General features: G+C 48.5%; 1 protein-coding gene across 2 annotated transcripts in view; it reads left to right on the top strand.

Moving 5' to 3' along the window:
- The window catches only part of AXIN1 (axin 1), a 70541-nt gene that overhangs the window by 42988 nt on the left and 3758 nt on the right, over positions 1–23795 (top strand). For both annotated transcript variants that reach the window (XM_056502847.1, XM_056502846.1), the window contains exons 4-8: positions 3264–3360; positions 10772–10909; positions 16153–16706; positions 18972–19148; positions 19686–19931. In XM_056502847.1, coding sequence (XP_056358822.1) covers positions 3264–3360; positions 10772–10909; positions 16153–16706; positions 18972–19148; positions 19686–19931 — 1212 coding nt within the window. The remainder of the gene's footprint in view (positions 1–3263; positions 3361–10771; positions 10910–16152; positions 16707–18971; positions 19149–19685; positions 19932–23795) is intronic.

Below are 23795 nucleotides of genomic sequence, written 5' to 3' on the forward strand. Positions count from 1 at the left end.
TTATCAGGTGTCCTGGCTTATCTTAGTTGGGAGACAGCTTTGCCTTGCCCCAGGCACTTGGGAAGCCCTCAGTGCCTGTGGGCTTTGCCAGAGGGATGCACCTTCTTCCCCAGTTCCAGTCAAACCTGCTCCAGAGCAGGGATGGCCAATTCTCTGAACAAAGGGGTTTAGGACAGTGGTTATTCCTTCAAAAATCTTGCAGATTAAATGCTGTTCTTTGGATGACTGGCCCTTAACCAAAATGCCTCGTGATTTTCCTATCATGCTTCTTTATGTGAGAAAAGTCTCTTGTGATAGAGGTGCTTTGATAAGAGTAATTGGTAGAAAATACCAGTTTGGTTGTGTATTTGTTTCCTGTCTTTCCTAAGGCTAGTGATCCAGAATTACCCCAAGTTTTCCTATATTTAAACAAGTTCAGCAGCATTTTAATTTAAAAGATCCATCCCAAATGATGATTTCCAATGTGTTGGGCGTAATGGGTTGGGTTTGAAGACTGTCTACAGAGGAGCAAAGACATCTCTTGTCAGAAGAGTCCAGCTGCAGAGCCTCAGCCAAACAGCTGCTCACTGGAGGCTCTTGTAGGTCAGTTTGGAGAGGGCAGGAAGCCTCCACATTTCCCAAACAATAAACTCATTGCGTTATCATTAAATAAACAATAGAAATAATCTTCTTCCCTCCTTGCATTTCAGTGCTGAGCTTTCTGGTGCTAAAGAAAATCATGTGATGAAACAAGGAAAAACAGTTTGGGAAAGTTTTATTTTAAAAGCAGATGTGCTGTAAAAAATAGTTTAATAATTTTTTTCAGATATATATATATTATTTCTCTATCTATTGAAAATATCTCAAAGCAAGCTACCTGACAAAAGGAAAACAAAAGTACGGTATTGGTTTTCCTTGCTTTCCCCCATCTATTGAATAAGGTTTTGTTGGGATAAAATTAAAGTGCTTATCTTTGAATTTGCTTCCTCTGGTTGAGTTGGCACAGTACATTGAACGAAGGAATGTTCCAAGTTCAGAGGTGGCATTGGGGAATCTAGTTAAAATGACATCAAAGGCAGCACAGCGGGGCTGAACATGTGTTTGAAGCCGGATAGATTAGAGGCCATTATCAGCCTTTCGCTACTGTGCTGGGAACAAAAGTCGCTCTTTCCGCTGGGACTGCTGCTGGGGAGAATTAAAAAAAAAAGAGAGAGAGAGAGAAAGAAAGAAAAATTGCACTTTCTAACATAATGCCGCGTTCCCTGCGAATGGCCGTGTGGCTTTAGTGTGCAAGTTGTGTTCTGGCACCCGGGTTTTGTGCACTGGTTAAGCTGAAATGTTGACTATTGATGCCGACCAGCGATGGCTAAAATAATCCCCCAGGTTTTTTATTCTTCCCTCTGAAAAATAAAGTTGCAGTTGTTTTGTTACCAGCCAGTCTAGAAAAGGCTGAATCACAATGCACTGAAGCTCTTTAACCGTTACAATTCTCATCATTAAAGAAAATAAAGCCACCTAATGAGCACTGTCATGATCCCTGTACAGCAACATGGGGAAAGTTGTCCTGCTCCCAAAGCCATGTCACTGCAGGCACAGCAGAGATGATGCTCCCAGCACTCTCTTCCTCCTCCTGCATTACCTGCAGCCACTCACCAGAGCTGTAATTAGCCTGGCTCATTTTCTGTTCCCTGTTCATCTTCCTGCTAAAAAGCACTTGCCATTAATCATGGGGTTTGTTTTATTTTATTTTAATGGTGTTTCATTTTGAATGCCTGGGTTACTGTATGAAATTAGATTCTTCTGGTGGAGGTTGGTGGTGATTCTGCCTGCACCCGTGTTTCCACGGAGCCAGCAGGGCAGCCAGCATGGAGGGAATGGGAATGAAAGCTGATGGTAGCCATCCTCACAAAGACTGGTGCTTGAAACTCAGGAGGTTTGCAGGCAAAACACCACAGTAAATCGAGTTCCTCTTGCCAAATGGCACCTTGACTTTAAAAATCTATGGGTGAAACTGTTTGGTTTATGTTCTGGAGAAGCAGCTGGGGAGGGGGATAGGTGTTAAGGACATTTGGCCTGTGCAAACATCTTGTGTTGTGAGATGTGTCAGGACTGACTGCTTTTCACAGCTCAGAAGGGTGCAGGGTTGGTAGAAGATGTGCCTGGAAATTATGTGAGACAAACCAAATCCCTCCATTCATTTCCACCTGCCTCTGTGGCTTTGCATAGCCTTCCCAAGCAGTTACCTCTGCTGAATCAGGGAAATGTGTAAAATGAAAAAGGTCCTAATTCTAAGCTCCAGGCTGGCATTTGTTCTTGCATTTGTTGATTTTCCCCAAATAACACAAGGTCACCAAGAGATGGGTCTGTGTCCTCTCATAACTGGGCTCCACTCACTCATCTTCTCCTGGTCCCTGGGTGTGAGCAGGGTGGTGGCAATAGTGAGAGCAATAATACATTTCCTTTCTTTGCCTGAAGTCACACTTAGGCAGTGATGCTTTGCTGTTTGGGCTGCTTAGTGCCTGGTGCCTGTGACCCACTGACCCCTGTGTGCCAAGGATTGTGGCCACCACTGTCTCCTTCCTCTGGAGAGACTTCTGTCACCACCTCTTTCAGCACAGGCACAAAGCCAAGCAGAGCTGGTTCACTTGGATGTGACTGCCCATGACATCCCTTCCTAACCTCATCCAGCCTCCTCTGGAGAGGGGGCTGGTTCCTGGTTCTTCCTCCAGCAACTCCAATACCAAGCCCATAATTTCAGGCTGAGCTAGAGACCTTGGGAGCAGTGGAGCCTATACCCCTAGCTTTGATAAGCCATTTGAGCAGCTGTCACGCCCTCTTAAAAATATATACCTTGTTCCCTGACCAAGTTCCCCTTGGATTAGATGCTCACTGAGCTCCCACTCCTCCTTCTCCCCCCTCTCTTAGCCTGCCTGGTGGTTTTATGTGTACGTTACAGGCTCTTTACAGAAAGCAACCAACTATAAAAGGTACCAGGATGCAGTCCAAGTCCTTCTCCCTTCCCTCTGCCCTGAGCAGCAGCCACAGGAGCCCTGCCTCGCTCTGCTCCTGGTGGATGCTGTGTGAGTCCTCCTGGCCCCCCATGCCAGAGCTTTTTAGGTTTGGGGACCTGCATGAGCATCGTTGCCTGCATGAGCATCATTACTCTGGGCATGCAAACATGAAGGGGTTTCCTACCAGCCACTCGGTGTCAGCAAGGCTTGAATGAACATAACGTGTCAGAGAAGGGCACTAAAGCAGGGCATGTTGTTGTTTTATTCCGGCAGAGATGGGATCCCACCGTACAGACTCCGAAAGCAGCATCGCAGAGAGATGCAAGAAAGTGCCAAAGCAAATGGACGCGTGCCACTACCTCACATTCCTGTAAGTAGCACTATCTCCTTCCCAGGGGTAAATATGCAAAATATGTGAGATGCCTAGCAGACAGTTGCTCTGCTTATGCTTGAGTTTAATCCCCCTTAGTGCTGTATTTGCTTGGGGGTGCTTTAAGATGACATACATTGTGCTCAGAAAAGGCTTGGAACCTTCTGCCAAACTCACCATTCAGGGCTGCCCAAAACACAGGATTTTTCTTATCCATTCAGTCAGTGATTGTTTCACTGGGTAAGAATGGAAGCACTGACTGGCATTTATCTGCAAGCAGTTCCATGCCCTTGGGTGAGCTGGAGGTGTTTGTGGAAGGTGTAGGAGGCTGTTGGACAGGGAGGCTGATGCAGTTCTCAGCCAAAGTCAGTTGGGGAGAAGGGCAGTGGTCCCTAGCAGTATTTCTGCACTGAGCAGCCAAAGGAGCTGTAACCTGTTCTCAGGGACTCAGCAAAGCTCACCTGGGGACACAAGGCAGAAGAAAAAAAAATGGTGCAGGAGTATTTCATTTATCCAGCACTGTCTCTTTGGTTGCTCCAGGTAAGCAAACAGCCTTTGGAAGATGAGCACAACTGCTAGGGCTCTGCATCACCATCTGCAGCTCTGCTTATTATTGTTTTCTTTTTCTGAGAAGTTACAGGTGACATTTAATATCTAGTAGGGAATAAAGGTGCTTCTTTCCCCTTTGGACAGCTGGACTCCAGCACAAATCAAATAGGGAGAGAAAAAGCCTCCATCTGTTTTTTCCAGAAGTGCCTTCAAACTTGACGCAGCTGTTCCCATCCTGCCTGCTCAAAGCAGCACAATACCAGCAGAAATACACCCTTGTTTTAATCTGATTTAAAAGAAAAAAAAACCCCACACCAAAACCACCACTCTTTGTTTTGCCTTTTAAATTAGATTATTTTCCTTAGATTTAAGAGGGTCTCCTGTGCTTTGATCACTGGGTTGACAATAAAAGCCCTGGCTGTGGACGCTCACAGCCATCCTAGCTCAGTCACCTCTCTTTTCACACAGTTGCTTTCACAGTGTGGTTGCTGTTGAAAAGGCTGGCTGGGTGCCTTTTTATTTCACTTGATGCCGTTTTTACTGTAAGCATGGCTTTGTTAGAGTTGAAGTTTGAAAGCTTGGCCTTTATTTTTTGTTGTTATTGTTGTTGCTGTTCCCCAACAGTGGGAACTACTGACTGAATATTCTCCAACTTCAAAGCTTGTCAGTGGCTTTACCTTTTGGATAAAAATAATAGTGGCTTTCTGTTGATGGTGTGCACTGGCAATGCCTCGATGAACTGCAGGTTATAAACTCAGAGTATGGAGCATTAAATATGTATAGTGAGCTCTACTTTAACGAACTTCCATCTGCCAAACATTTCTTTTGTTGAACTGAATAAGTGTCATTCCAGCAGCAGTTCCTTGCAGGCTAATTAGTTTTACTTAGCATTAAATTTTATCGACCTTTTTGGATACCAGCTTTAAAAATGGGGTAAAAAACGAGGTTTGAATTGCCCACCTACTGCTTATAAATTTTTATATTATCCTACTTACCTATACAGTCTTTTAGAATTACATATTCCTCCTAAACTACACACAGACGCTTCACAAGGATTTTTTTGTGAAACATCCACTGTTTCCATTAGGTTCTGCACTGTAATTTTAAGTCCCAGGGGAAAAGGCATCTTGACACATATTTATATGGGAGCCAAGGACTGAGAAGTTGAGTTAGTTCTAGTCTTTCTGCAGGGAATAAAAGTTGAGTTCAGACACTCTGGCACCTCCTGCCAGCCAATTACTGACGCAGAATTGGCATCGACTTCAGAGAGGCACTGCTCTGCCCTTGCTTATCAATCAGCCAAGAAAGGAGAAGGTAATTAGACAATGTGTTTTGACAACATCAGTGTGAAATGTTATAAAGTTACTCTTTAGAATTCAGCTCTAACTGCACTCTCTTTGAATTAAACAGCCCAAATTAGCAAGGAGCCATGCAAATGTTTCTTCAAGCGTTGCTTTCCGAAGCCAGTGGTTGGGCTATCCCGCCACCCTGGCTAAATCAGGCTGGACCTGGGGTGAGCTGCTTCCAAACGTGTGGCAGTGTTGAAATCACAACCTTTGAGTGAAGGTCTTTATGGACTCCTATCTCCAGCATAGCCAGAGTCCATGCTGATAGTGCCTGCAGAATGCACAGCATGTTTTCCTACTGATAATAGGGAGCCTCCTACTTCCGAAAGTCATTTCAGAAGTCCTTTACAGACCTTCCCGTTCCTTGGCAAATGAGTTATGGGGCTATTATGCAAAATTCTGAAAGGACTTATATTGCTTTTAATAGCAGCACTTGTAGTTAAGTCCAGAAGCTATAAACTTCAGTGATTATATGTTCAGAGGAGGCTGCCCGCTGGTCCCAGCCGTGCTGCCTCCAAGTAGTGACGGCGTGTGCTAGCTATGTGGAACACCCTCCTCAGCAGCAGGATATGTGTGGATGGCCCTGATCTGCATCTTCCACACTTAGCAGCTCACATCTTCCACACTTAGCCAGTCACCAATGCTCTAAGTTTGGAAAAGTTGTGTTCTGTGAAGTGGCGCTCTGCCCAGGAATGCAGTGGGGGAGGATCTCCAGCAAGCAGGGAGACCTCTGGTTTGTGCCTCTGGCAGGAACACATTACACAGAGAGTGAGTGTTGCTTTCATGTGGTTTTCCATCTCTCTCTTGGATTTGAGCACAGTCTTGGAGCACCAAGGAAGGAAAAAGCAAGCAAGTTCCCAAAGAAAGAGAGAAAGCCCAGAGCATGCAGGGCTGTACCTGGCTCTGGCATTTGTCTGTTTCCAGGACAGGATGGGAGATCCTCCTTTTCTGCAGCAAATTCAGAAAAATCCAACCTCAAGCAGTAAGATCTGGTGTTTTGCTGGTTTGTTTAACTGCATAAAGAAGCCATTGTGTGATGTTCTTGCTGTACCTTGATCATTGGGCAGGAGCTCTCCTGTTCTGCCCTACAATCAAAGATGGTGCAAGGTGGATTCTGTGGTGTTCCTGAGTGGAACAGAAGGTTGTGAGTGACCACTGTGCTGTGCTGTGCAAGTGAGGAGTGCACAGGAGGAGCCTGGTCTTGTGCTGCCTAAATAACTGCAGCTAAATGAGCTTTCTGCTCCTGTGAGTTGGGAACCTGCTTGGAATTCCCATTGGCTGTTTTGTGCTATTTTCCTCAAAGGCCTTGCTGCAGCAGGATTCCTTCTAATCCCTGAATGCTGCTGAACTGGATGCTGAAATCCAGCTATTTGTGAGCTCTGCCACAACTGTTTCTGGTATGGAAACACCATTTATCTGTTAAAAATTTATGTCACAGAGGAATGCATTAATCTAAGAAACATGGAGGTTCAGAAGTTCCTTTCTCTTGGCTTCTCAAGCCTGTCATCTTCCTTTCATTTCCAAGACTGACTTGTGATCTAACAACAGCCCCTCAGGCATCATGGAGGCATCAAACCTCTTGTAGAAGAGGGAGATTTATCAGCACAGAATTCTTTGGCCCAGTCACATCTGTCAGAAACAGTTCAGCCCAAACCACAGATCCCTGGAGCTGCTTAGGGAACCTCTACCCAGTGTAATGTTGAAAAACTTCCTGTTTCATCTTAAAGTAGTTGAGGCTGATGCATCCCAAGGGAAACCTGCAAACTGCAGTGAGATTCTTCCCTTTCAGCCTTTTCACATTTCAGATGTCGGTGTTTTCTGATGTGCAGCTTGGTCCTTAAACCTCTGTTTCTCAGGGAAGGTGAAATCCATCAAAACCCAAGAGCTGGATCTGCCTCATGGAGAAAAATCCATGAAATTCCCACTCCATCAGCTCCAAGAAAAGAAGGGGAGAACATGAGAGCATGTGCCTAGTGGAAGTACTGGTGAGATTGTATATCTCACATGTTCTTAGCAGGCTGCTTCTTCACAAAGGTACCAGAGCTTCAGACACTTCATGTGTCAAGGACAATGTTCTAGTGATAGGTACCCCAATAAATCCTTCTTCAGAGCTGTCACTAGAAAAGATTGCTCCATCTAGACCAATTCAAGCAATTTCTGTTTTTCCCAATCCACCTGGCATTCAGTCTGTTGTCCTCTGCAGCCTCCCCAACTCTGCGTGGTTTGATTCTGGACAGACTTACCTAACTAGTGCCATTAAATAAAAGTAGATAGGTAATTAAATAAAACATTAGATTAAACAGTACTTTAAAATGAAGCACTTATTTTCTGAATTGTTGGATGTCCAGAGACTTCATTCTAGTCCAGACTGAAGGGCTGAATCCTCAAAAACCAGCCAGCTCTTGGACAGTGCTGCACCCTTTACTTGGAACAAAAGCATTTGAAGCCCTTCTGATTTCAGAACAATAAGCAGATTATTTACAACTCCCTCAGCAGGACTCTGTATGCCCATGGGAAGCTGGGGACAGGTTCAAAATCGTAAAGCCCTGAAGGATCCTGCTCTGGGTACAGGCTCAGTCTGGCTGGTCTTTGATGGAGCATATTTCCCCTGTCTCCCTTCTGAAGTCAGGCCCATCATTTGATAAAGGCTTCAAACACTTTGTTGTCTTAAGCCTTTTGAACCAGGTCAGTGCAATCCATGTTTGCTGTCTAGGGAGGCAGAGAGAGCCCTCAGCAGTTATCTGTATTGTTTCAGCACAGGGATTTTGCATTCATTATTCTGCAATACTATTAGTTTTGGGGAAGTCTGTGTAGCTCATCCTTTGAGCTAGGGATAAAGTCAGAGCCATGATGTTCAGAGCATCATCCTGCTCACCAGCTCTCTGAGTTACCCTTACAGTTACTCACCAGGGCATGTGCAACTGGTATCCATGGGGTGAAGTGAGGTTTATTTCAATTTTACTGATCTGGGATGCTCAGGGAGACCCTTGCAGAGGGGGCTGCATCTTGCACCCTCAGACAGGCTGCTGAGGCCTTCTGCAAGCTGTTGTGCTGAGGGGGAAGCTCCAAGGACAGGGCAGTGAGTTTTGCAGATGCAACAGTTTTTCAAAGAGAGAAGAAAACAAGTTCATCCTAAAGATTCTTGGGTTCAGTTATTGTAATTTCTGTAGTTGAGCTTCAGTCACCTCCAGACTTTGAGACTGTGGATAAACATGCCAGGGTATTAATTGTAAAAGACCCAGAATCATCTTATTTTGAGCTCCCTGGATAGAGCAGTGATTCCAAATAGCTTGGGATACTCAGCATTGCTGGGCCTTCAGGGAGCCCCTCATTGTGACAGGACTCAGACACTGAGATTAGCAAACCTCAACCCTTGCACACACTGCTACCATAGGTTCAGGAGAGACTTTGGTTTGGGTTTGGGATGCTCCCCTGCATCAAAGGCTGGGAAAACAAGGGGTACTTCTTTCCCAGTTGTGTTTTTCTGTGGTAGCTGCACCAGGGACAGCCAAGACTGTAAGTGCTGGCCTCCAAGCTGCCTCTGCTTGGGCTCATTAAGTGTCTAACGGAGCAGGGCTTGGTGCTGCCATCTGTAAACAGCTGCAGGGAGAGTTGGCATCCTGAGGTGGCAGGAGGGAGGGAACATGTCACCCAGCAGGCTGGGACTTGTCAGGCACGGGAGAGAATTCCCTCCTTGGGAATCATTGGCCTGGTCTTAGGAGCAAGGATAGTGGCAGTGGTGGTGGCAGGGTTGGGCTTTCTGAAGGAAGCAGGATCCCTTAGCCAGAGGTGCTTCCCAGGGCTATGCAGGGGAACAGGGAGACGTCCTGAGAAGCTCCTCAGGGAGTAACAGAGCAGGAACCAGCTCTGCCACATCTTCCCCCATGTTGGAGCACATCTGCAGCCCATTTCTAGACTACACAAAGGTGAAACCTGCTGCTTTGGCCCCTCTGCCGTTATTTCAAGACTGAACATTGTTTTGTTGATAAAAATCTTTTTTTTGCAGTTTAGGTTTTTGTGATACAGGCCATGGGTTTGCAGGGCTAGAGGTCCTGATGGCACTAAAGATGTCATCCCAGGATGGTGACATCGCCTCCCACATGTTGTGCCCTTTCCAGTGGCTGCAGGGATGAAGGGAATGATTGGCTGGGGCTGTTCCCAGCTCAGATGGGTCACTGGGATTGAGATTTCCTGGCAGGCTCAAGGAAGACCTATCCCTCTTGGCAAACAAAACAAGCAGTGCTTTAACTGGGACCTCTGCAACCCAAATGGGGTGTCAGAAAAGAGTCTTCACCTCCTCAGTGCCATCAGTGGGTTCTTACTGCCTCTGGTTTTCTTCCCTGCCTTCCAGCTGGCAGACACAGAAAAGCCAGTGTGATTTGCATACTTTTGTCAGGTTTTGAGGCAAAGCAGCATTTTAGTGTTCTGCTTTGATCTTCTGGCTGGCCTGGGATAAATTCGGGTGGTCTCTCATCCTCCTTTAAAGTTTTTTAGCTCAGTGTCTGCTTCTGATGCTGCATTTGTTCTTTTGCTATGAATTATCTCACATCTTCACATTTAATTTTGTCTCTGGTCCTATAGAGTGTATATTTCTCTCATGTTAGTATTGAAATATTTGAATGCAGAGTTTTGTGCTGTTGAATTTCCAGCTATTTTTCCTCCAAATTAAATTTTTATCTCTGCTGCTTCATTTTACTTTTTCTACTATTTAAAAAAATAATATAGAAAGAATAAAAATGAGGGGGAAAATGCAGCAGCTGATAGCTTTGTACTTTACTACATGAACTTCCTATCCCAGAACCCAGGAATTTAGAAACCAAGTAACTCAGAAGGAATCAAGAATGTCCTTGAACTGCCATAAATATTCATTTATTCACCCAGAGCAGGCAGAAAAATGGCACCTCTGTGCTTGTAAGAGTGCTGTATTGATAAAGCAAGCAGGGAATCATTGCACAGCTCTGAAAAACTGAGATGCAATCCTGTAGCATCCTCCAGCAAGAGAGGATGCTCTGTGGGAATTGGGACCTTGGGCTGTGGGCTAGAATTGCAGAGATTGACTGGCACACACTGATTCTCCTGGGGTAAGCTGAGTAAGTGTGCACCAGAGTCCTCCCTTCTACCAAACTGAAAGCATAACTGTGTTTTGAGGTGTTGAAAGGTCTGTACATCCTTTTGCCACCCTTTGAGACTGGGATATTCCTGTTGACCATGTTGGCAGAAAAGCAGGCACTGCCATCCCTGAGTGGAATTTGGTGCTAGAAGAGCTTTTTGAATTGCAGCTCCAGAAAACCTTTCCCTTAGATGGGGTGGTGTGTGGAGCTGGTGCCAGCTGAGGAACTCGTGGAGGTGGTGCTCAGCTTCCAGCCCCCAGATCCTGAGCTGCACCTGAGTGCCTGCCAGGCTGTCCTCCCCCAGCTCCGGCGGAACGACCGGCATTTCCAGTTATCAAAGGCTCCCAGAGAAACGGGGGGTGTTTCATTCCCCCTTTGCTGAGCTGTGCTGTGTTCTCCCTGCAGCGTACCTACCGAATGCCAAAGGATATCCACGTGGAACCAGAGAAGTTTGCTGCAGAGCTGATCAACCGTTTGGAGGAAGTGCAGAAGGAACGAGAAGCGGCCGAGAAGTTAGAGGAGCGCCTTAAACGCGTTCGAGCGGTCAGTGACCTTCTGATCTCCTCTGCCAGCCTGGCACTCTGCTTTCCCTGTACCACAGGAGCTTGCAGCTGCTGTGGGAGCAGCTGGGGTGGCCAGGTCCCTGCTCCACAGCCGTGCTCATCCCTGCACAGGGCTCCTGGAGGCTCCTGTAGCCCCCGCAGCTTCCGTGGTGCTGTTCCCCCATCCCTGCAGGGCTCTGTGAGCTCCAGTGCTCCCTCCCTGTGAAAAATACCAGCCATGGCACAGCAGTGCCCACTTCTGCCATAAATCAAGGGCTGTGGATGCTCTCCATCACCTTCTTTGGCACCCTGTCTCTCCTGAGTTTGTGAGCAGTCCCTGGGGACTGTGTAAGAGGGGTTCACCTTCCCATAGGAGGTTTTCTGTGGTCCCTATTTCCCCCATGAACGATGACCAGATGACAGGTGATGTTATGTTTGAGGGTATTTGTGTCTGCTATCAGGCCATTTCCACCACAACCAAAAGGGTTCAGCCCATCAATGCCTACCACGCTCTAGAAATGTTGGAAGTGGCCAGGTGTGGCATTAAAAAACTCTCCTGGGCAGATAAACACACTGACTCCACTGGGATACCTAACCAGTGGCACTGGGTGCTGTGAGCCCTCCTACTGCTGAGGCCCCAGAGCCTGAGGATCTGTTAGATGAACCATGGAAATGTGCAAGGCCTTTAGCTCCACAGCAAGCTCCAAGAGGGAGAGAGTGGTGTCCTGGTCATCTGGTATTACCTGTGTGAGATCCCTGTTCAGCAGTATTGACACCATGGGTTTTCTTCTGAGACACTGCATCTCATGGGTGCCTGCACACCTTGTGATGGGGATAGGGAGATCCCAGAGGACACCATGGTGTTACTCAACATCACTAGCTCAGTGTAGCTGCAGTCCTGTGTGCCAAAGTTTTGGGATTCTGCAGTTACCAGCTGCCATGGCCCTGAGGTAAAGGCTTTGGGCTCTGTAACCTGCAGCCCTCCCTTAAAGCAGAGGTTTGGTGCCTGGTTCAGCTGGCTCTGTGCTTTCAGGAAGGTTGAGCTTCTGGGACTCCAGGAAAGAACCTTCAGCCTCATTGGAGTATTTTAAAATGCTCATCAAGTAGCTCTTTAAACAAGAAAAAGCTGTAGGTTGTAGGGTTGGCTTTAAACTGCATCTGCATTTCAAATGCAGAGAACAGAGGAAGGCAGAAGGATCTGTAAGGTCCCATCCAGCTCCAGGTGTTTTCCAGCAAACTCCCTACACCTCTGCACCCAGCCAGAAAAGGCCAGGCAGGTGCTATTTTGGGATTAGATTCCTGTTCTTCTGGAATTGCACTGTTCTCCTGTCTGGTGACTATTGCTTTCTAGACAAAGACAGTGTAATCAGCAGCATTTTCTGCTAACACTGTCCTAGAACACTTTTCTTCTTCCTCCTCCTCCTCCTCCCATGGCTCCATTGCAGCCTTCACTATACTAAATTACATTATCCGACTCTCTGCCTCCTTGAAGAAGCTGCCAGTAGCAATACCATAAAATCGGCAAATACCTATGTGCCAGAGAATATATTTAAGTCTGTTCAAACACATTTTTGTGTGACTTAATCTATTTTTAAGCCCAGGACTCCCACTAATGCTATATATTAAACCTCTTTGCTGTCTCCAGAATGTATTTCATTGACTGGCTGGCATCTGGCATTAGCCATTCAGGAAAAACTCAGAGTAAGCAATTGTAGCTTTTTTAGGTCAGCACTTAAGGTGCAGGAGCTGCTGGTATCAGCAAGAGGGGGAGCTGGAATCCTGATGGATCACAGGGCTTTTTTCTGTGACCTGAACACCAGGACTGCAGGGTAACCTCTTCCAGGTCTGCATGGCTGACTGCACAGCAGCACAGGGAAAACCAGGACCATTAGTCACACTGGGCAGTTACCAGCCTAACAGAGAAGCTGAAAATATTTTTCAAAAGCCGGGGGAAAAGAATTTTTCTCCCCCCTAACGAGCAGTCTGCAGGTTCCCTTTCAAAGCCACATCATGCAGTAACAGTGAGAGGAGGCATCTAATTTGAAGCCAAATGCCTTTTACTGAAAAGACTGTCAGGTTTCTGCTTTACAAAAATGCAAATGCTGAATTCATTAATTATTCTGAGAAACGTGGCAGAGGATTAGAGGATGTGCATGTTCCCATGTTAGTTTTTGAGACACTTGAGCCTCATGTCCACACATGGAATCTGCTGTCACAGAGATCAGTATTGGGTCATACAGATCACTCTGAACTGAACAAAAGGAAAATAAGCCAGGGAGAAGCAAAACCACCACTGAGATTCTCAGTATTTGAATATAAAACACTGCCTGACTAGATAGAAAGGGCAATCATTTGCATGATGATGGAAGAGGCTCTCGTGCTTAGCAGAGCTGTTTTCCCTTCCCAGCCAGCAGCAGCCTGGGTGGGACTGGGGGGGAGGCAGAGGAGGAGATTTCCAGCAGGTTGTCACCTGTGGCTCATCAGTGCAGCTCTCAGCTCCTCATTCAAAGGGAAGGGAGCCTTGCTGGGGAGTAAAAATAGCTCAGCAGTCAGCAAAGTTGGAGCTGCATCTCTGGCTGCTGCTGCCTGTGGGAGCTGCTGGAGGAGCTTTTTGAGAATAATACGTCAACAAAGCACCATCTAGTGGTGATGGCAGCAGGACGCCCTGCCTGCCCAGAGTGTCACCTGCCCATCCAGATCACTGCCCAGCGGTGCCAACACCACTGCCAGGCTGTGCCAGCACCACTGCCAGGCTGTGCCAACACCACTGCCCAGCGGTGCCAACACCACTGCCAGGCTGTGCCAACACCACTGCCCAGCGGTGCCAACACCACTGCCAGGCTGTGCCAACACCACTGCCCAGCGGTGCCAGCACCACTGCCAGGCTGTGCCAACACCACTGCTAGGCTGTGCCAGCACCATTGCCAGCTGTGTCAACATCACTGCTAGCTGTGCCCAACTCCCTGCCAAAACTCTTCCCAGCTTCTTACCAGGCCTTGCCCAGCTCACTGCCAGACATTGCCCAGTGCCAGGTCTTGCCCAGCTCACTGTCAAGCTATGCCCAGATCTTCACCAGGCTGGTTGCCAGGCCTTGCCCAGCCCACCACAGCAAGGTCCCAAAGCACAACTCCAGAGCCCACACCATGTATGGTGTTTTTTTCACTGCAGACTGAGCACAGTGGGAAGATTCAGAAGAATTGGTTCCTGCAGCCTTGGCTCAAACCTTTGCCCTGCTCAAGGAAAGACAACAGCTTGGGCTAAGCACCCCAATTCCTTCATTCACTGCTGTCTCACTGTTGGGGTGTTTCCTACTTGGTGTGAGGCTGAGGCCAGTGCTGGGAGTGGTAAGGCAGGTCCCCATAGACCCACCCCAGGAGCAACTGCTCCTGCCTGTGGTCCTGCGTGGGGTCAGATCTGCTCAGTGACACAGATGAGCTGAGCCAGCATGAACTGAGAGAGCCTTTTCTCCCCTTAGTCCATCCTGATCTCAGTCTTGAAGCAAAAGTCCACATTACCTGCAATTTGGAGTTCTGTGCAGCCAGAGGATTTTCCAAATCCCAAGCACTCATTTGGGTGTACCAGCCTGGGTTCTCACTCCCACCCTGTTCAGGTGTGACTGCAATGCCAGAGCTCTGGGCTGAGCAAAAGGACATGCTGCCATTCCTCAGGGATCTGGGCCAGGGTCAGATCCTGCCCTGCACATCAGTTGTGTTTAAACCTGGGAGGTACCAGCTCCTAAAGCCTCCCAAGTGCTGAGGGTATAATTTGGTATCACAAACTGCTAATAAATGCTCTCCTCAGTGGCAGGGGTGTAGTCAGCACATCCCTCACCATGCCCTGTCCCTGAGCTCAGTTCCCAGGGCTGGTGGCTGGCGAGCTGTGGCACGTGGCTGTAGATGGAAGGTGCCTCTGAAGCTCTTCAGAGTGATCTGTTAAAAAGTGCTGTGTCCCCTCCAGACACCAGCATTGTGTCACATCCCCAGGCTCACAGCACCCACACCTTTGGCACTTTGAAAGCCTGGTATTGTCCCTGCTTCAGGTCTAAACCCCCAGGTGTGACACTGGGAGGAAGTCTGTTATTTGCTTTCTTGCTGTGTGGCTGGCAGCTGAGACTTTGGAGCTGGTTAGCAAGTGATGGATGATGGCATCTGACAGGCAAAGCTGATGGGGGTCAGTGTTTTCCAGTAGATGCATTTATCTGGCAGGGCAGAGATACCCTGCACTGCAGCTGATTTCTTCACTGTGCCAAAGGAGGAAAAGAGCAGGATTAAAGGACTCACTGGAATCCTGCTTATGTAATTAAAACAAGTAGGAATCCTGACTTCCAATAAAGAAACTTCATAAATACCTGAGTTTATGTTGGAGCGTAAAGTAGTTCGTCAGCATCTAAACTGTGGCTGTCAGCATGGAGGAGTTTAATTCTTCCTGGCAAGGACTTAAGAGTCACTAACAGCGTGTCCTAGACCAGTGTGAACTGCAAGAACAAGCAGTTAGTTCCAACCCATTTCTTTATCTGCACGAAGTGTTTCACTCCAGCCTTAGCATGCCCGGGAGAAATCAATGTTTGATTTCCAAAACCATTCGTGCAGCTGTCGACCTTCACTTGCTCCCTCCTGTTACAAGCCTTCTCTTGGCTTTGCCTTGTGAAATAGTCATTTGGGTGAGAAAACCCCCATGGTCTCACCTGACTCAGAACTGATTTGCTGCATATCCTGTAGCTCTGGGCTTTATCTGATGGGCTTTGAAGCAGTGCCTTACCAAAGGCACGTAGGAAGCTGAAGGTACACTGTGGTAAGTTATGTTTCTGCTGCTGCTTGTTGCAGAACCACCTTCAGGGGACTTGGAATAAGGCTGTGCCTGCTCCAGTTGGGTTGTTAGGCTTGTCAGCTGTGTTTGTAAGTCTGGTTGTGATGTGTGGGCTGCCTGGCAGAGCTGCTTGGGTGGTGTGTGAAGAGGATTGCTAATGATGGCTCAGGAAGCAGATACAGAGACCTGAGATGCTCTGCTTGGTGGCACCCAGACTGCACAGGCTTGGCTTGAGCATTAGGAATTTCCTGTCAGTCTGGGACAGGTCTCCAGACAGGTGCTGGGTCTCCATCATCTTAAAGGTTTTCAAGATCTCACTGGACTAAACCAGGCCTGACCTAAGGGTTAGCAGCAGTCCTGCTGCAGGCAGAAGATGGGACTAGGGACCCCTTCCACCACTCCACTATCACTCTCTGATTGTCCCTGTGTTCCTTGCAGGAGGAAGAAGGTGAGGATGCAGATATCTCTTCTGGTCCCTCAGTCATGAGCCACAAGATGCCTTCCGCCCAAGCCTTCCATCACTTTGCTCCTCGTTATGCTGAGATGGGCTGTGCTGGGATGCAGATGAGAGATGCCCATGAGGAAAACCCCGAGAGCATCCTGGATGAGCACGTGCAGCGTGTGATGAAAACTCCAGGCTGCCAGTCTCCAGGGCCTGGCCGTCACTCTCCCAAGCCACGCTCCCCGGAGAGCGGCCACTTAGCAAAGCTGGCAGGGACACTAGGAACAATTCCTCCAGGGCACGGCAAGCACGGGGCAAAATCAGGAATGAAACTGGATGCACCTAGCTTGTACCACCATAAACATGTCTACCACCACATCCATCACCACAGCATGATGAAACCAAAAGAGCAGATCGAGGCTGAGGCCACACAGCGAGTGCAGAACAGCTTTGCTTGGAATGTAGATTCACATAACTATGCAACAAAGTCACGAAACTACAGTGAAAACTTGGGCATGGCCCCTGGCCCCATGGACTCTTTAGGCTACAGGTGAGTCAAGGAGCACCCAATGGGATTCCCAAAGCCTTGGCTTCTCTAGGAAGTTCTTCTATAAATGGGCTGTAGCATGTCAGGGAAGCAGCAGTTGAGCCTTTTCTTGTGAGAGCTTATGGTGGGACATTGTTTGAGGGCTCTTCCCCTTCAGAAATGGATATGTCCTGATAACCTTTATAGAGTCCTTTTTGTTTCTGTGATCTGGTGCTGAAAGACACCCTCTAACCATAAATTTTTATTAGCATTGATTATAAAATAGATTTTCTGCTCCTTAAAGCAGCGGAGATGCTTAGAAATTGCAGGTGCTGGTCTACACCTCCATGCTCCAGGAGCTGGATGTTGGGGCTGTGTCTCAAGGTCTGGATAATAGAAACAGGTTTCTTAAGGTGTTTATGAGAGGACAAAAAACCCGAACCTTATTTGTGCAAGGCTGAACCCATTTACCAGAAGGGCTCCTTTCTCTTCCTAGCAAAGCAATGGACACTGCAGTGCTATTCTTGCAGCCAGTCCCAAGGAATGTTCTCCAGGGTAGGGCACCCTCTGCCCAGAAAAGCCATTTGGCTGCATTACTGGCTGCTGTCCATCTTTCCATGGCCATTTGAATTCCTCCATCCCTCCTGTGCTGCAGGGAGAGGTGGGGAGCTCCTTTTCTGTGGTGGGTTTTGCTGGTCCTGTTACTGCAAAGGTGGTCCTGCAAAGGTGGGAGTGCAGCTCGGGGCTGACCACAGTGAGGGCACAGCCACAGGGGAAAGCTGAGCTCACCCTGACTGTGTCTGGCTCCCCAGGGCTGATGTTTCTTTGCAGTGTACCAGGGGTGGGACAGTTAGTGCAGGCAGGTTGGCAGCAATCAGGATCACCTTTTTGGGGTGTCAGGAGGAAGGCAGAGTGCAGAAGCAGCCAAAGCAAACTGCTCTTTAAGAGGGAGAGACACTTAAATCCACCATGTTTGTATGGGGAAATGGTTGTTGCTTCAACAGAGATGAGCATGGCCATGCTGGGCCAAAACCCCATCTAGACACCAGACTTCCTTCTAGCATCAGCTACAGCATATATTTAATGAGATTTAAAGGACACACTCAGAGCTGTCCTTGCTCTGGCACAAACTCCCAGTTCCTGGCAGTCCCTGAATTAGAAGCTTCACAAGACAAGGGTTTGCATTCACGTGGTCTTGTTTGGCAGCCAGCAGTCTCTTGTGGTGGCTTCTCTGACTCTTTGTTGAGCCCAGCTGGTGTGCTGTTCCCCTAGCTCTCCATGACTGTGTCTGTGGATCAATGACAACCTGCAGAAAACAGCATTTTTATTTTCAGTTTGCACTGAAGGTGATGCTGCAGAATTGCATTTGATACCCAGTAGTCCTCATGTTGGGAGAAGCAGAGAAGTTGTCAGCTTGCCCTACCTTTGTAGATCTGCAGCAATTCCTCTCCAGGCTTTTTCAAGAAAAAAATCTGCAAAGCTGTCCAAGGGACTGCTGCTCCTTTGCGGTGTTTAGGTTGATTTTCCTGTGTGTGTTAGTGAATATGCAGGAGCAGGATCCTGTGTAGTAAAGCAGGTGGATGATGGACAGGGGGAGTCTCATGGAATGACAGACCAGCACAGGGGAGTTCTGCATGGCCTCCTGAGCATGGGGCTGCTTGGCTGGGCACGTGGCCATGTGCACCACGGTGTTCCTGCAGAGCCTTTGCTGTGGCCACAGGTGTAGCCAGAGTGTTGGCTACTGCCTGGCATCCCTGGCTATGGTGGTTGAGGTGGCTGGACTTCCCCCTGAGAGGCAGCCCACCCTGCTAGGGTGCTACCATGAGGTGAAGCCTCTTTCATTTGTGGCTGAGAAGCAAACTCTGGGCATGGCAAGTCAGTCTGGGGTATCAGTGAATCTGAGGGTGATAGGAAGGACCTGGGTTTCAAGCAGTGGTCAGGCATGGAGAGACAGATAATGGATAACCTCCTTCTCTGAGCAAAGAGCTGAGGATTTAACACAACCCTTCTCATGGCAGGAGATCTTGCTGTGGCTCATTTGGCCAGAGGAAAACGTCCCTCTCCTTCTCCCCACAGATTGTTGGGCTGAGAAGCTGATGTGCCCAGGTCTAGGTAGTCTTACTCTTAGCCTGAACTGTGGTACAGGTGGTTTGAGCTTTGGTAGAGCAAGGAGGAACATGCCTGTGGAGATAGAAGTGTCCATGTCTGTGGAGATAGATGTGTCCATCCTCTGCCCCTCTGATGGTTGGCATAAGCAAAGCACTAATGTCCCAAGCTTTGTTCTTGCAGTGGGAAAGCAAGTCTGCTCTCAAAAAGGAATGTTAAGAAGACCGATTCAGGGAAAAGTGATGGTGCCAACTATGAGATGCCAGGATCTCCTGAAGACGTGGAGAAAAACCAGAAGATCCTTCAGTGGATCATAGAAGGAGAGAAGGAGATCAGCAGGCATAAGAAAACAAACCATGGGTAAGGGCTGGAGCGAGGGATAACCACACTCTTGTGTTGCATCCCCTGCACAAAGGAGATGTGTCAGCAGGCTGTCTGCCTTCCTCCCAGACATCTTGGGAAGGCAAGAGCCCACCACACAAGGGTTTAGACCCTTAGGAGACTGAGGATTACTTGGGGGCTGTGAGGGCTCTTGTTTCTGAAGGGTAGCTAGTGGCCATGGCAGGAGGTTGCAGCCTCAGAGGAATCTTAGAAATTGCTGCTGTGATTCCAAGGTGGATAACGTGGTACATGGTAGGCAGGGGAGGACATCCTATGGGAGAATGCCACAAAAGATCAAGCTGCCTTTTCCTGAGTTTATTTTTATGTATGGGATTGATGGGAGCTCTCACACTTATCTGTGGGGTTTGTCTCAGGACTTGCTCAAAATCTTGTTCAGATTTTGCTGTTGCACCCTTCTCCCTTGAAAGCTGTGCTGTGAGGTGTCTGTGTCCATCTGGGAATGACTGTGTGCCTGTGCAGAGCATCTCAGGGTAAAACCTCTGTGTTTGTGTGTAGCTCTTCAGGTGCTAAGAAGCAGCTGTCCCACGACATGGTGCGGTCCCTGTCCATCGAGCGACCTGTCACCGTGCACCCCTGGGTCAGCGCCCAGCTCCGGAACGTCGTCCAGCCTTCCCACCCCTTCATCCAAGATCCCACCATGCCACCCAACCCAGCCCCCAACCCTCTCACCCAGCTGGAGGAAGCTCGCAGGAGGTTGGAGGAGGAGGAAAAAAGGGCTGGGAAACTCCCCCTTAAGCAAAGGTACGATGATAAGGTCTGGTTGTGTGTGGGAGGGCTGTCCATGTCCATGTCCTCTGCTCTGCAGAGAGGTCAGAGAAATCTGCCTCAGTCCCTCTGATGTGGTGCTGCAAATGCCAAAACCCACCTTGAGGCCGTGGGTTTGTGACCTGTGGATGGAGAGGCTGGAAATGCTCCTGGCAGGGAGGGAAGGGGCTGGGCAGAGGGAGCACATCTAGAAAGAGCTTGGTTGGGAGAGCTCTCTCCCCTGGTGCTTGCTGGCTCTCCACTCATTCACAGTCACACAGTGGCTTCAGGGCTTGGTGCAGGAGCAGAATTCATCAGGATGCAGCAGAATTAAGTGCAGAAGACAAATCTGTCTTTGTTCTTTATCTCCATCTCGCACAAGCTTCCAGCAAAGGCTGCTGGTGGCCTCTGGATGAGAGCTCTGCACTGGAGCCCTCCTGCAGCAGCTCTGACTCTGCTTGGCCATATCCAAGTCACTGCATCTTTCTGTGACTCAGCTTAATGGCTGTTGCAGAGCTCATTTTCCTGCTCTGTGTTATCTTTCAGGGGATATCATTTGCAAGGCACATGGAGCTCTCTGGTGAAAAGCATTTTGGAAGTGCTAGATAATTACTGTTAACAGCTAAAAGCACTTTGTCCATTAAAAACCTTTCACAGCTCTCCAGCTGTCCTCTGAAAACTTGACACTTTGCGGTCTGACTCGTACAAACACAAATGTAATTTTAAAAATAAGCTCTTAATTGACAGTCTCCAGTTATTTTTGCTTGCAGTGACCACGTAGCAGATTTCTGTGTATTCATGTCAGGGCATTGATTGAAAGCCAGGTAATTAGAGGGCTTTCCCAAGCCAGGTTAAACCAAGTTTATGTGATCTACCTTTCAGCGTGTGTAATTGGATAGGGTTCATTAGCAGAGTCATTTATAGTTGTACTAAATTCATGCACCTTCCACACTTTGAAAACAGCAGCCTGGGCTATGCAATTAATATTCTGACAATAATTTGGCCTGTATTTTAAGAATGGCTTACAGAGGAAGCCCATGATATGTGGTCAGTGCCAGGCATGCCAGCAGCAGTATGGGCTGAGCAGTCCCATTACTGGGCTGCTCTGCTTCCACTGCCTCTCCATGAGCTGTGGCTCTTCTCCCAGTGATGCAGGGATCCCCCAGCCCTGCCCCATGCCTGGAAAATCAGAGGGACATTCACCAGTGGGGAGCTGCTTATGAAAAGTAGATGTGTCTGTCCAGTTGCAGGCAAAAATGGATGCAGTGGTCCCCAGGGAGCCAAAGATTTCTGGATGTTGAAATTTCTCTGCTGGATTTTGGTAGGATTGGGTGCTACAGCTGAAGCAACCCGAGCTGGCAGTTTTTAGAAAGCTCCTGCTCTGGTTAGCCCAGGAGCCTGCCTGGAAATAGATCCCACAGCTCAATGAGAGCAAAGTTGAAACTGAGAGAGGAGCTCCCATGAAAACACCATTTACTTCAGTCAGGAGCTTTGACGAGCTCTGGGAAATTGGAGCCAGTGTCCCAGGTTTGTCAGTAGCCTTGGGGAAGCACAGAGAGGTGGAGGTGAGCCCAGAGGTGTCCTTGAGGCTCCAGTTGAGCTGGCTGTGGGTGGAGAGCACGCTGTGCCAGCTTTCTAAAGCCAGAGTGGCCTTGCCAGGGCAGTTATCCAGCTCTCCAGCCACTCCCCTCTGGCACAGCCCTCCCACCATTGGCCTTCCCCACCAAACTGCCCACTGCCAGCAGCCCTGCTCCCACCCCAGAGATCAGACCCTGATCTCTGACATAGCAACCTGACTGCTGCTGGCAAGCAATTCAGGATTTACCATCCAATACTATAGACCTGCAGATCCAGCAGCACACCAGTGCCCAGCATTGGTGTCCCAGTGACCGTCAGATTTTCCTATGGACAGACAGGTTTTGAGCTGTTTCCTGTAGCTCAGTCTTACATGTCACAGCTGGATTGAAGTAATTAATACCAGCTCCATTAATACCAGAAAGGATTTTTTGCAATCAGGGAGAGCATTTAGCATGAGATCACTTTGGAATTAATTGTGCTGGCCCAAGATTGGAAGAGGAGCAGGTCCCAGCTGGTGGCTGGGACACCCACTGAAGTAACATCTGCTGGGTGCATTTTGGCCTTCCTAAAGCTCTGCAGCCCCAGGGTCGAGTTGGAGCAAGCTGGACATCTCTGCATCACAGCAAGGTTGGATTGGTGCTGCAAACCACCCTTGGGTTGCCTGTCCCAGCACTGGTGGGATGCACAGCTGCAGGTCAGGGCTGGGATGCAGGTGCAGTGGGGGAGATGAGTGCTGCTGTTTCCCTGCTGGATGGTGTTCTGTGCTTGTGGCAAACACAGCACTGGGAGGTGATCTCAGAAGGGGCAGGGCGTGGTACCTGGCAGTGTTTCTGGGTCACACTGACACCCAGGAGATGGGTGCAGGTGGCAGATTTAATGAGGCAGGGCTCAGAGTCAGGCTGATGGCCTTTATGTGCAAGCCAAGGTCTCAGGAGATCTCTTGGCAATGACGAAAGTGGAGACAGTTGTGTTGTTTCATTCTCCTGAGAGGAGCTCTTGGAAAATTACATTTTCAGTGATTCCATATTCATCAGCTCTGCTTTAGCCTGCCAGAGATCTATGGCTGTAGTTTGGGGGGTGTGTGAGTTCTGCTGATAGAATTAAAGCAACAGGAAAATCTTCTCTTGGGACATTGGTGGTAAAAGGAGGATTGGGGAAAAAATGGGCCCTGTCTGGGAGAAAATTACCTGGGAGGTTACCTGGGGTGTGCAGAAGGCTGAGGTACTCAATGGGTTTTTGCTTTGAACTTCACCAGTGAGTGCTCCAACCACAGCACCTGAGTCACAGACAAAGGCAGGGACTGGGAGAAAGAGAATCACCCACAGTAGGAGAAGATGAGGTTTGAGACCATCTAAAGAACCTGAAGGTGGACAAATCCATGGGACCTGATGAAATCCATCCACAGGGCCTGAGTGCACTGATGGATGAAGTGTCTCAGCCACTATCCATCATACTTGAGAAGTCATGGCAGTCTGGACAAGTTCCCAGTGACTGGAAAAGGGAAACCATAGCCCCCATTTTCCAAAAGGGAAAAAAGGAAGGCTTAGGGAACTAAAGGCCAGTCAGTCTCCCCTCTTTGCCTGTCAAGATCACTTTTGGGCATCACTTCAGGCATCATTTTCAGGGCATGTCTCACTGTAGCCAGGAATGGCCTTTCAGGTGTGAAGTGCACAGCAGGAGGAAGGACACTCCCAGCCCCTGGCACAGTCCCCTTCTTGTTTCTGCCACAGCAGAGCTCAGGGAAGCTCAGTCCTCTCCATCTCCCCAGGCAAAGAACAGCAGCCCTGAGGAAGCAGCTCTGCTCCTGCACAGTGTCCCCAGGTCCCCAGGCACACAGCAGCCCTCTCTTAGTCATGACTTGTCTCTAGCAGGATTAAGAGAAGCTTAGTGACTTTGAGGTTTTCCAAACCCCTTCAATTAACTTCTGGCTCACAGGACTCACAGAATTTGCCTGAATTTATGACCCATTTTTCCTTTAAATGCCTCATATTTTTGTTTCCAAGGATGACTCAGTTCCTTAATGTTTTCCTAGCTAAAGGGCATCCTGTATTTTGATACAGGGATGAGAGAGGCTCCGAGAGCCCTGCTGGCACTGGGAGCAGACCCTTGCCTCTCAGACTGCTGCATCTCTCCAAAGATCTCCCAGGCACAGCAGGCACCCGGAAGATTGTTCAGTTGAACTTTAGACCTCTCCTACCTGTAGGAAGAGGTGGAAAGGCTGTGTCTGGTGTTGGTTTGCAGTGCCAGTGTTTATGTGGGCACACCATGAAAAGGTGCTCTGCC

The sequence above is a fragment of the Oenanthe melanoleuca genome, chromosome 14, assembly GCF_029582105.1.
Source record: "Oenanthe melanoleuca isolate GR-GAL-2019-014 chromosome 14, OMel1.0, whole genome shotgun sequence".
NCBI classification, from domain to species: domain Eukaryota; kingdom Metazoa; phylum Chordata; class Aves; order Passeriformes; family Muscicapidae; genus Oenanthe; species Oenanthe melanoleuca.